This window comes from Talpa europaea, assembly GCF_964194135.1.
Source record: "Talpa europaea genome assembly, chromosome: 1".
Classification (NCBI taxonomy): Eukaryota; Metazoa; Chordata; class Mammalia; order Eulipotyphla; family Talpidae; genus Talpa; species Talpa europaea.
Window position 1 is genome coordinate 56812931 of NC_140073.1, and position 13995 is coordinate 56826925.

The window sequence follows — 13995 nt, forward strand, 5'->3', positions numbered from 1 at the left end:
CTGGGTTCCGCATTCGGGATCCAACCAACAACCTCAACACGCACGTCCCGCTTCCTCCTCAACCGGACACAGCCACAGGGCCCTCTGGAACTTGTAGGCTTGTACTGGAAACAGCCGCGGGGCCCTCTGGGACTTGTAGTCTGGCACTCTCTCTGGTCCGCTTTTCTCCTGTGGTTGGAGGAGCTGGCCCTACGCCCCGGAAGTACTTGTGGCTGGAGCGGAGGGTTTGCAAGGGGGTCGGAGGTCGCGGGGGCAGTGGGCGTTCCTGCCGCTGGCCCGGTCGCTATGTAGTGGAGGGGCCGGAGCCCTCCTGAATTTTCTGGAAGGGTCTTGCGCTCGCCGGGGGCGACAGTCCCTGGACTTCGGGTCGTCCGCGGGCTGAGCGCAGCCGCCGCCATGTTCGGCTGCCTGGTGGCCGGGAGGCTGGTGAGGAGGCCCGGGGGGCGGCGGGGGCGGACGCGTGGCCGGACGCGGGGCCAGCCCGGGGGCGGCGGGGGCGGGGCGCGGGGCCAGTCCGGGGCGCGGCGGGGCGCAGGGGCGCAGGGAGCGGGGGCAGGGGGCGGGGGCACAGGGGGCGGGGGAGCAGGGGCGCAGGGGGCGGGGCGCAGGGGGCGGGGGCAGGGGCGCGGGCCCCCCCGCCCCGGTCTTCCTGGCTGCGGGTGTGGGGATGGAGAGTGGGGCGCTGGGGGCTTCTCCCTGGCCCTCAGCTCCTTGCACCCTTGAGCGGCGGGCGCACAGTCAGCCCCGGTGCCTGGTCGTCGCGCTTTGGGGGCCGGCAGCGCGCGCCCGGGTTGCCTGCGCGTTGCTGGGGCCCTCTCCGTGGCGCCCGCTGGGCAGCTCTGACTCAACCCCGCTCGCTGTGAGATGGTCCTCATTCCCGTTTTGCAGTCGCGGAGCCAAAGCCCACGCTGCAGTGGAGACTTCCTCCTGAAGTCATGCAGGGAGCTCGGGCAAATGGGCGGTGGAGCCTGGCCTGTGGCGTCCTCTCCTCCGCGGCCAGGGCCCCCGGGCCACGCGTAGCTGCGGGCTCTTTTCGGGCACACCCCACTGAGAACGTGCGGGTGTGGGAGCTGGGCTGGCAGGGACGCCGCGTCCGAGAGGACCCCACGAGGCTGTGAGTAGCGATTTACTTGTTTGGGCACAAGAGGTGACAATGCCCCTTGCAAGATTCCTAGAAAGAATTGAGTTCAGCGCCTGAAGTTGTTAAGCAGTAAACTTGGAGGATGAACATGGCTTGCCTTGCTTGGAAACCATCCGAAAACCCCTTTCGGACCCAACGCCTGCATCTAGACTTCTTTTTTCTCACAGCTTTGTTTAGCTGTTGTAGCCCCTTTATTGGACTCCCAAGTTTTTCATCAACTTTTGATAATGTGTTGTAGTCTGTGCACAGTTCTAAGGAACCACAAAGATAAATTGGATACGACTAGCTTCAGAAAGTTTATTTTCTGTCTCTTGAATGACTGGAAGCCCTTGTTGCTAACGGTGTTGATTTGGAACACTTGATAGGGAAAATGGACAGACAGCTTGGAATGAGCTGATCTCATCATTAACGAAAGACATTTAAAATGTATTTTTTAAAAATTTTTAAAAAAGGATTTATTTATTTATTTATACAAGCACTGGGTACAGTCAGAAGCGCGGGAGGGTGGGAGAATTCACCAGAGCCAGAGCGGGGAACAGAACAGGCAGAAGGACCAAAGTACACTGCTGAGGGGAGCAGCGGGCTGCAGGAGAGGTCTGCGCGCCATGTGGGACCCTCCTCCGGGGAGGAGGTCTGCGCGCCATGTGTGACCGGGGAGCAGCGGGGGATCGAACCGGTGCTGCTGAGGCTGCGGACAGCTTTGCAACCCAGCGCTCAGCCGCTGCGCCACCGGAGAGGCCCTAAAATGTATTTTTTAACCAAAAAACCATATGGACTCTATATAGCTCTCATGTCGTTAAAAAATGTACAAAGAGATTTAGTTACAGTAGTACCTGTGTGCATTGAGCCAACGTTTAGCCTCTCCAGTGGATATCCAGTAGAGCATGCTTTTAGACAAGAGTTTTTTTGGGGAGACATTTGACTTTAATTCTGGAGTATTGGAAAACACTAATCAAAACGAAGGGCAGATAGACCCAGCAACATCTCAGAACTTAACATTCTCCTATTAGAAAAATCCATTCAACAAAGTTAGGACTCAGTTTTCATTCCATGAAATTTTTTCTTAAGCTCTTTTTTGTTTCAAAGGTCAGGGTTTAGAATGTACTAATACACATTTACAGAATGTTTGGTGCCTTGTACAGAGCTAACATTTAAGAAATATTTATTTTGCCTGATTACTTCAAGACTTATAAATACCATAATTTTTCATATTTTAAGATTAAATGTGTGCCCAAAACTGTTGACATTAAATTTAATACTTTTATAGGCAGTTTGATTTATGTTTGTGTTCACCCTTTGTTTTGCTCACTATTCTGAAGCATTTTCTCTTTTTTTTTTTGGTAAAGATTTATTTATGCATACAAGAACTGGGGTGTAAGACAGAGGTGCTGGAGGTGAGCGGATTCACCAGAGACAGAGTGGGGAGCAGAATAGGCAGACTGACTGAAATACACTGTTGAGGGGAGCAGTGGGAGTCACAGGAGAGGTCTGCTGTGCCATGTGGGTAGCTCCCTGGCCAGCACAGGATTGAACTGTGCAGTGGCTGGCAATAGCTTGATAGTGCTGTGTTTAACCCCTGCGCCACCAGGGAGGCCCCTACTGAAGCATTTTATATTGTATCAAAAACTTCAGAAGAGGAAATCAAATCTTGTTTTAAATGATATTTATTCTTATTCTCTTGGGAATAAATTTTGGGGAGTTCATATTGCTTTATTGCCAATAAATAGATGCAGTTACATATAGCGGTCTATGTGTCTTTTGTACCTGTAGATAGGATACTATAGAGGAAAAAAGGAAGCATTTTACAAAGAATATAGCAAAGAAAATTAAGTTTCTAGGTAAGTAAAAATTGTCCATTTAGAGTCTTCAAATATACTATTCAGAATTTAGAATTGTTAGCTTGTTGAATTAGAGTGGTAATAGCAACTGAAAAGCAAAACCAAAACACCTTCTATAAGGTGGTAAACTGTTGACAGCCAGTCGACCTAAGTGCTCTTAAAACTATCATTTCTCTTTGTTAATGGATGTGACTTAGTAATTATCAATTATTTCCTAAAAGTGTAAAGTATATATATTTTCTTGTAAAGTATATTTCTCAGACTCCAAAACAAGATCTCATTCTATAAATTGACATTTGATTCTGGAACAGGAAATTAGATTATGAAATGAACAGGAAGAGTAAGTTCCAATTTAGTATATTCAAAATATAAATTTTGCATTTTATGTACAGTTGACTCTTCTTTCTTAAACATTTATTTTTATTTATGCATACTAGAACTGGGGTATAGGACAGAAGTGTGGGGGGCGAGAGGTTTCACCAGAGACAGAGTGGGGAGCAGAACAGGCAGAATGACGGAAGTACACTACTGAGGGGAGCAGCAGGCGAGTCAAGAGGAGGTCTGCTGCGCCATGTGGGTAGCTCCCTGGGAGGCCAGGGATCAAACTCATGCCTCAGTGGCTGGGCATAGCTTGATAGCGCTGAGACTTGTGTCACCAGGGAGGCCCACACCATTGTTTATTTTGTTTTATTTTCTCCCCTCAGGTATAACTCCTGTATTTCTCCCATCACCACAGCACCTGTGATCCATAATCTCTGTGCTCTTCCCTCCCTGACTGTAGGCCTCAGATCTATTATCAACTTGTCAACTAGCAAGTTTTGTCTTTTTCCTGACCCTTCGTTCAGTTTCTCTATAGTCCACCAAAAGTCAAACCATCTGATATTTACCTTTTCCCTTCTGACTGTTTTGCTTATAATAATCCTTTCCAGCTCCATCCATGTTGTTGCAAATGGTACGAGTTTATCTTCTTTGATTGCTGTAACTCATTCACAGTAATTCTGTTTTATAAAGTCATACTGAGTGCTTCATTGGTAAATGCCAAATCATTGCCCATAGTGGAAGGTTTTATAGAGTGAGCCTATGATCTCATTTTTAGCAATCTACCATTACATAATCTTTCTGTTTAAAAATACCTTTTTAGACTGTATTGTTGATTCCTTAACTTTGAACTCACAGCCCAAAACACTATAATTGTCTGAACAATTCATAACACATTTTTTAGTAAGTCATATAACACCCTTTCTGGGCTTAGGAGCAGTAGTCAGCTTTTCAGGTTGGATATTTTAAACAGGAAAGTCAACGAAAAATGCGAACAAACCTGGCACTAAGTAGACTTAGGACATTTGTTTATAGTATGAGAGCTGAAACTAATAGGCATAGAATAGCTTTGTTCTACCTCAGCTGGTGACATGCATATAAGGTAACTCAATTTTTTTGCTACTCTGCGCATGGGCATGTCTGTGAATGAGTGCAAAATCTCAGTGAATATTGATTTTGGAGTTAAAAATAAATTTTACTAGGTAGGCAAGATAGCAAATATAGATTCTGCAAATATTGAGGATTGATTGCACCTACTTCTGGATTGCTTACCTATTTTAATTACCTAAGAATATTTACCCTTAAACTAAAGCATAAAGCTTTGGTGGTGTGTTGTCTTGAGCAACTTTTCATAATATTCTGAAGCTGTTATGATTTGTTTATTTAGAATTCCTTCAGGGCATTTCTGAAGTAATATAACCACAGTCATACATGGGTTATAGGAACTCATCAAAACATTGAACTAAGAAGAGTTTTTTATTTTCTAGGTGCAAACAGCAGCACAGCAAGTGGCAGAGGATAAGTTTGTTTTTGACTTGCCTGATTATGAAAATATCAACCATGTAGTGGTCTTTATGCTGGGAACCATCCCATTTCCTGAGGGGATGGGAGGATCTGTCTACTTTTCCTATCCTGATTCAAATGGAATGCCAGTATGGCAACTCCTAGGATTTGTCACGAATGGAAAACCAAGTGCCATCTTCAAAATTTCAGGTCTTAAATCTGGTAAGAATAATAAACATATTAAAATAGTCTCAAAATTAATCAAATATTTTTCCTAACTAGCATAAACTAGCTTATGGTATTTCAGATTTTTCATTATGGTTTTTTGGTTGGTAAAGTGATATATAACATGAAAAAAAATTAGATGAATGGAAACATTTGAAAAGAAGTAAGTGAAAGACAACCTTTGTGTTTTCCCTTCAGAGAGAACCACTCACTGATGTTCTTTTTGTATGGTACCTACCTTAGTGAAGGGATTTTTCTGAATTAGTTATTGTTTTAATAATAATAAAAAAAATCTCATTTGTAATATGAACATCTGTGTTTTAAATAAACAAAAACTAACTAGACTTGCAGAGGAAATAAAATGAGTCCTTTTTTAAATAAAGCTTTTTGAACTCTTAGATTTGATTACCACCTCTTCAGTGTTCTGTTGTTTGTATTGACATTGTAGATGTTAGATATTACAGGGACATAATCCTTGCTTTGTTGCCTTGAGGTATTTTATGAAGAAAAGTGAGAACTAAACTAGGTAATATTTACATATCTTGAATCTCTGTTTCCCTTGAAAATCAAGGTGAAGATGGACAGGAAATTTCTTAGAATCTATAAATAGAACTTTCTATAGAGCCCAGAGAAAAATTATATTTAAGCAACATGTTAATTTAAGAAACATTTAGTTATCTACTATGGACACTTAATGATTAAGTTCTTGCTTGAGATAATTTATATCCTTATAAAGGAAGATAATTCTGTGGACTAGTAATTAGAAGAGTGAAAAGTAATAGTGGGTGTTTGTACAAAGTGCTAAGAGAGTAGGAAAGGGAATAATTAACTCTTATGTGGGTTAGGGAAGCTTTCTTGGAGGAGGTGATATTGGTCTTGAGTCTCTAAGTAGAGGCTTGTCAAGACTTATGAGAGGACTATTGGACATTCTTTTCTAGGGGAAAGTAATACAGATATAATTATGAAAGTCTGAAAGTATAGTGTACTTAGGAAGGCGTGGATCATGAAAAAAACTTTGTGTATACACTGAATTGTTGGCATTTAATAGATCAGCAATTTTTTTTTAAGATTTATTTATTTATTTATTTATTTATTTATTTATTTATTTATTTATTTATTTATACATGCACTGGGTACAGTCAGAAGCACGGGAGGGCGAGAGAATTCACCAGAGCCAGAGCGGGGAGCAGAGCAGGCAGAAGGACCGAAGCACACTGCTGAGGGGAGCAGCGGGCGGCAGGAGAGGTCTGCGCGCCATGTGGGACCCTCCTCTGGTGGCCGGGGAGCAGCCGGGGATCGAACCGGCACTGCAGAGGCTGCGGGCAGCTTCGCAACCCAGCGCTCAACCACTACACCACTAGGGAGGCCCAGATCAGCAGTTTTTAATGTACTTATCTAGTTGATCATATTACACATTAAAATCACACATTACGTGAGTTCACAAATACCCCCCAAAATTTGCATATATTTTGAAGCCCATCCATGTGTACCTCCTCATAAAGAACTGTTATACGTATAGAGGAAGAAGTGAACAGTGTCCATAGGAGAATGATTTGAGGGGATTTTGTTTTTAGCTGAGACGTGAAAAATAACCTGGAGCAATTCTGGCCAGATGATGCACTGTTAGTTGCTATTATTTTATGTAGTTGGAATTCTACAGGAAGAAATGGGAGAGAGCAATATTAAAACTAAAAATTGCTTAGAATTGATAATAAATACTAATCTCTAGATTTAAGAAGCAGGAAAAATCCTTACCATGAGATAATTATCCCTGATCCTTAATGTTCTTAAACTGCTGAGCAGCAGTATCAGTATCATCTGGCAACTTGTTAGAAGTGCATCATCATGGTAGAATCTCCTGTCTACTGAAAGGTAAACCAAGGGTGGAGTGCAGTAGTTCTGTGTTTAAATAAGTTCCATAGGTGTTTGTGTTAAGTTGTAAGATTTGAGAACCACTGTCCTAGGGTATCCAATGTATGTAATGAATTAATATCTTACACATATAGAATGATTAGTTCAGAAGAAGACGCAGATAATTTTTCTTTGCTGTGACTCTACCTTAAAATAAGGTAATAGGTAAACTAGGAATTCTTTAAGTAGAAAAATTAGATGATTCATTATATTATATTACATTTACATTAAAGTAAAATTACTGGAGAGTAAGTAATAAAGGAACCAGAAAGTAGAAAAAGTCATAGACCATTGCTGAAAGAACCTTTGAAGGTCATTGTACTTTCTAGGAGGAAATTGAACAAAGACTGTAGAAGAGGATGCAAAGTTTGTAAAGAAATTGGTAAACATGTAGACAAATCTAGATAACCTAATGAATAAATGCACAAGTACTAAATATTGTACTAGAAAACAGTGCGCAAGAGGAGTGGTTAGTGATCTGAATAAAATTCTGAGGTCCTGTTATTTAGGGAAAGTAACATACTCATTCTCCTTGCAGTTTAATCCTAGTAAAAATTTAAGAAAAATTAAAACGAGAAGGGAAAAGCAAAAAAAAAAAAACAAACCCAAATAAATCCAAAGTCATAATATTATATTAAACATAAAATAAGGTGGTGGAAATAATTTTGACGATGTCATTTATCAAAATAGTGCAGACAGTTTGAACTTAATAGGGAAAAAACATGTAGGCTCTGGTATGGTGGGTTTTTTTTTTTTTTTTCAGGGAATCAAGGTTGCTATTTATGAGTAATGGTTCTAAAACAAGGAACCAAAAAGAAAAAAAAGTCATAGTGATACTAACCTAAACAAAAATTTGACTAAGGCAAAAGCATTATCAAGGATTAGGAGATTGCTATTCTGGAGTAAGACAATTTACTAGAAGACTGAAGTGTTTCTGAGAGTTAAAGGTGATAAATTTATGTAACATAACTTCAGAGTATATAAAGTATGTTTAAAATGATAAATGATAAAACATTGTCATTTAGAAATTCAGAAAAGAAATGGTCATGGTAATTACATTTCTACAGAAAGCGAAACAAAATAAAAACATCACATCTCAAACTTTTTGAATTCTGGTCAGATTGTACTAAAGAGTTTAATTGATAGGCTTAGATGTGTTTATATGAAGAGAAAGTACAGGGAATGAAGTATTTAACATGTGCAATCCAAAGAAGAAAGAAAATGATAATGTTACGAAGAGAAATTAATGACAGAAAGCAAAGAAATAATAGAGGGATTTGGTTAACCAAAAATTTGATTCTTTGTAAAGGATTAGTATTGAACCACTCTACCGCTGTGTTGAGGAAAAAGAGAAAAAACACAAATATTAAAAATGTGAAAATGGAGACATAACTATAAGCCGATTTTATGAGTCGTTTCATGACAATACATTTGAGAATAACAAACAAATTTAACTTTTCTGGGAAAGTACACTAAACAAAACTAAAGAATAAATTGAGATCCTGAATAGTTTTACTATCAATAAAGAAATTAAAATCAGTAATTAAAAAAATGCCTTTTCCCTGCACATACAACTATCAGTCACATTGTTTTACAAAGTTTAAAACGTTATGAAAAACTGTTCTGATCTATATAAACTTTAAGAAAACGGGCAAAGAGGCAGTTACCTACTTTATATATTGAAGCTAATTGAACTGTCATTGCTATTGAAAGACAGAAATTTGGCCTGTGTCAATTTTTTTTATTTAGAATTTTTAATCTGTATACATAAAGTAGTAAAATGAATTCAAGAAGGTACCTTATTTTTTTAAATTTAAATACATATTTTACATCATTGTTCATTTTTGTATAATATTTGCTTTCTCCTCTCAGGTGTAGTTCCCATAAATTTCCACCACCAATTCACCCGTGCACCATCACCTTAGTCCCCTAATTAGAGTCTTTTCTGTTTTGCTCCCTCTCCCTACCCCTTTCCTGCAGAATGTCTTTAATTTATAGTTGCCTGTTAATTTTCGTTTTTTATTCATTATTATTGTTTTCTTCTTGATCCCTTATTTGGTTCCCTTGTATTCCTCCTATAAGTGAAACAAGCTAATATTTTTCTTTTTCCTCCTGTCTGACTTCACTGATTATGATCACTTCCAGCTCCATTCAAGTTGCTGTGAATGGCACGAGTTTATCTTTTTTGATTGCTGAATAGTATTCCATTGTGTATATATACCATATCAGCTTGATCCAGTCATCTATTTTTGGGCATTTGGGTTATTTCCATAGCTTACTTATTGTAAATAGTGCTGAAGTAAGTATAGGGGTACAGGTATCCTTTTGAATTAATGTTTTTGTGTCCTTTGGGTAGATTCCACCAGAAGTAGGAGAGTTCCTTTTTTTCTGCATAGTCACCAACATTTATTATAATTGCTAGTTTTTTCATATGTGCAGTTCTCACTGGTGAAAGCTGGTATCTCATTGTGGTTTTGATTTGCATTTCCTTGATTGTAAGTGATATTGAACTTGTATACCTGTTGGCCATTTGCATTTCCTCTCTGGAGAATTATCTTTTTAGTACTCACCTCCAGGGTTAGGTTTATTCCCAGGTATTTGATTTTTCTTGTTTCAATTGTAAATGGGATAGTTTTCTTTTTTCCTTTTTTTTTTTTTTTAAAGATTTATTTATTTATTTATACAAGCACTGGGTACAGTCAGAAGCACGGGAGGGTGAGAGAATTCACCAGAGCCAGTGCTGGGAACAGAATAGTCAGACTGACGAATCCCACTGCTGAGGGGAGCAGCGGGTGGCAGGAGAGGTCTGCGCGCCATATGGGACCCTATTCCAGCGGCCGGTGGCCGGGGATCGAACCGGCCCTGTAGAGGCTGTGGGCAGCTTCGCAACCCAGTGCTCAACCACTGTGCCACCAGGGAGGCCCTGGGATGGTTTTCTTAATTTCTTCTTCAGATTGATGGTTTGCCTGTATGGAAGGCTACTGATTTTTGTGTGTTGATTTTGTATCTTGCTACTTTACTGAACTGATTCGTTATTTTAATTACTTTTTCTGTGGAGTTTTTTGGTTCTCTATATTATATCATCTGCATATAGTGATAGTTTTACTTCTTTCTTTCTTTGGATTCCTCATTTGTCTTTCTCTTGTCTTATTGCTGTGGGACTTCCAGTATTGTATTGAAAAGCAGTGACAAGAGTGGACATCCTTGTCTTGTTTCTGATCTTAAAGGAGAGACTTTCAGCTTTTCACCATTGAGAATAATATTGGCTGTGGCTTTGTCAGATATGGCTTTTATTATGTTAAGGTATGTTCCCTCTATACTGAGAATTTCAAGGGCCTTCCTTCATGTTGAACTTTGTCAAATGCTTTCTCAGAACCTGTTGATATATTTTTTTTTTTAAGATTTATTTATATATTTATACAAGCACCGTGTACAGTCAGAAGCGTGACAGGGTGAGAGAATTCACCAGAGCGGGGAACGGAACAGGCAGACTGACGAAATACACTGCTGAGGGGAGCAACGGGTGCGGCAGGAGAGGTCTGTTGCGCCATGTGGGACCCTCCCAGGTGGCTGGGGATCATACCGGCGCTGCAGAGGCTGCGGGCAGCTTCGCAGCCCAGCGCTCAACCACTGCTCCACCAGGGGAGGCCCAAGATCGTATGGTTTTTATTTTTCTTTTTGTTGATGTGTTGGATTACAATGATCGATTTTTGTATGTTGAACCATCCTCGTGCCCCTGGAGTAAATCCCGTTTGGTCATCGTGTATTATCTTTTGATGCAATGTTTGATTCAGTTGGCTAGGATTTTATTTAGGAATTTTGCCTCAGTGTTCGTTAGGAAGATTGGCCTGTAGTTTTATTTTTTTGTGTGTTGTCTTTGGTTTTGGTATTAGTGTAATATTTGCTTCATAAAACATATTTGATAGTATTCCTTCCTTCTTACTTTTTTGAAAGAGTTTGTGTAGGATAGGCACTAGTTCATTTCTGAATGTTTGGTAGAATTCATCTGTGAAGCCATCTGGTCCTGGGCTTTTGTTTGGGGAGGGTTTTAATTACTGTTTCAGTTTCACTGCTTGTAATTGGTCTGTTTAGGTGTTCTATTTCCTCTTTATCTAGCTTTGGATAATTATACTGTTCTAGGAATTTGTTCATCTCTTCTAGATTATTGAACTTGTTTGCATATAACTTTTCATAGTAGTCTCTGATGATTCTTTTGATTTCTGCTGAGTCTCTTATAATTTCTCCTCTTTTGTTTATGATCCTATTTGTATTTTCTCCTGTTTTTACTTCATGAGCTTGGCTAGAGGTTTGTCTGCTTTGTCTATTTTTTCAAAGAACCAACTTTTGGTTTCTTTGATCTTTAGGATTGTTTTTTAATTTCTATTATATTTATTCTATTTATTTCTGTTTTGATTTTTATTGTTTCCTTCAACTGACTCTTTTGTTGTTGTTGTTGTTCTTTTTCTAGTTCTTTGAGATGGGAGATTAGGTTGTTTCTTTGAGTTCTTTCTTGTTTCATTTTTTTTTTTTTTAAGATTTATTTATTTATACAAGCACTGGGTACAGTCAGAAGCGCGGGAGGGTGAGAGAGCCCAATAGAGCCAGGGAGCAGAGCAGGCAGAAGGACCGAAGTACACTGCTGAGGGGAGCAGCGGGCGGCAGGAGAGGTCTGCGCGCCATGTGGGACCCTCCTCTGGTGGCCGGGGAGCAGCCAGGGATCGAACCGGCGCTGCAGAGGCTGCGGGCAGCTTCGCAACCCAGCGCTCAACCACTGCGCCACCAGGGAGGCCCCTCTTTCTTGTTTCATGATGTGAGCCTGTATTGCTATATATTTTCCTTTTATTACTGCTTTTGCTGTGTCCCATACATTCTGGAAAGTGGTGTCCTCATTATCATTCAACTCAAAGTATTTTTTTTTTTTAATTATTTTTTTTTAGAGGCATGCTTTATTTATTTATTTTATTTTTTGGTTTGTTTTGTTTATACATGCACTGGGTACAGTCAGAAGCGCGGGAGGGTGAGAGAATTCACCAGAGCCAGAGCGGGGAGCAGAGCAGGCAGAAGGACCGAAGTACACTGCTGAGGGGAGCAGCGGGCGGCAGGAGAGGTCTGCGCGCCATGTGGGACCCTCCTCCGGAGGCCGGGGAGCAGCCGGGGATCGAACCGGCGCTGCAGAGGCTGAGCGCAGCTTCGCAACCCAGCTCTCAACCGCTGCACCACCGGGGAGCCCCTCAACTCAAAGTATTTTTTAATTTCTTCTTTGATCGCCTCTTTAATCCAGTGGTATTTCCATAGTGTGGGTTTCAATCTCCGTGAAGTGGGAGGGTTCCTTTGGTTTCTTTTCATGGTTCATTTCTAGTTTGATGCCTTTATGATCAGAGAAGATGGTTGGAATGATTTTGATCTTCATGTATCTGTTGATGTTTGTCTTGTAGCCCAGTATGTGATCAATGACAAGAGAATGATCCCTGAGCACTTGAGAAAAATGTGTACTAGGGTTTTTTTGGGTGTAATGTCCTATGGATGTCTGTTAAGCCTATGAGGTCTAGATCTTTATTTAGAGCTTGAGTGTCCTGTTTATTTTTTGTCTCATTAATCTGTCCATTGTTGAGAGTGGGCTATTGAAACCTCTACTACATATGTATTTTTCTAATACCTGTTTTCAGAGATGATAATAATTTCCTGATATATTTTGGTGCTCCTTCATGTGGTGAGTATATGTTGATGAATGTTAAATCTTACTGGTGTATTGTCCCTTTAATCATAATGTAGTGACCGTGTGTCTTTTTTACCTTTTCTAGTTTGAAGTCTGTTTTATCTTATGTAAGTATAGCTATTCCTGCCTTCTTTTTTGGTCCATTTGCTTGTAATGCTGTTTTCCAACCTTTTACTTTACATCTGTGTTTATCTTTTGTAGTTAAATGTGTTTCTTGGAGACAGCAGATGATTGGGTTTTGTTTTTTAAACCTGTCTGCTACTCTGTCTTTGTATTTTTAGTTTAGTCCATTTACACTTAGTGTTAATATTGATACATTAGGGTCTGTATTTGCCATTTTGTCTGTCCTTTTGTGATTCTATTCCTTGCCTTTTTTTTTTATTCTTCCTGTTCATTCCCCTGTTGGTTTTGGTTGTAGGACTTCTTGTAGTATTTTTTGGAATGGGGGTTTAGTAGTAATGAATTTCTGGAAATTCTGTTTGAGAGGGTCTTTATTTTTCCTTCATAGAGGGTGGAGAGCTTTGTAGGGTAAGGTATTCTTGGTTTGCATTTGTTGACTTGGAATTTGTTGAATATGTTACTCCATTCTTCTTTTTTTTTTTTTTTTTAAGAATTTTGGCAATGTTTAATTTTTTTTAAGATTTATTTATTTATGCCTACAAGAATTGGAGTACAGGCCAGAGGGGTGTGTTTGGGGGGGGGTAGGGTGTGTGTGAGAGGATTCACTAGAGAGAGAATGGGGAACAGAACAGACTGACCAAAATACACTGCTGAGGGGAACAGTGGGTGAGACAGGAGAGGTCTGCTGTGCCATGTGGGTAGCTCCCTGGCAGGGGACTGAACTCGTGCTGCAATGGCTGTGGATAGCTTCATAGGCTGCGCCACCAGGGAGGCCCTCCATTCTCTTCTTGCCCCTTGTGTTTCTTTGGAGAAGTCTGATGTCAGCCTGGTTGGTTTCCCGTCAGCTTGATAATTTTTTCCTTGTCTTGGACTCTTGGAAGCTTTACTATATGTGTCTTGCAGTAGCTTTCCTTTTATTGTGGCAATTTGGTGTTCTTCTAGCTTCCTGTATGTCTGTTTTCATCTCCTTGATGCTTGGGGAGTTCTCTTCAGTTATCTCCTTGAATAGTTTCTCAGTTCCTTTGTTTCTCTCCTTACCTTCTGGGCTTCCTTTAACTCTTATATTTCCTTTCCTCATGGTGTCAGATAGTTCTTGAAGTGTTTATTTTTTTTTTCTTTGTACTTCTCTTTCTTTTTCTTTGTTGGTTCTTTTTATATCTGTATCTTTGAGAGTACTGATTTGTCCTTCCATGTCATCAATTCTGTTTTTGTTACTTTTCTCA

At 40.3% G+C, this 13995-nt stretch overlaps 1 protein-coding gene across 2 annotated transcripts in view; it reads left to right on the forward strand.

Moving 5' to 3' along the window:
• Positions 1-396: 396 nt before the first annotated feature.
• The window catches only part of HIKESHI (heat shock protein nuclear import factor hikeshi), a gene marked incomplete at both ends in the record, with an annotated part of 46655 nt that continues 33056 nt past the window's right edge, over positions 397-13995 (forward strand). For both annotated transcript variants that reach the window (XM_084246472.1, XM_084246473.1), the window contains 2 exons: positions 397-426; positions 4785-5022. In XM_084246472.1, coding sequence (XP_084102598.1) covers positions 397-426; positions 4785-5022 — 268 coding nt within the window. The remainder of the gene's footprint in view (positions 427-4784; positions 5023-13995) is intronic.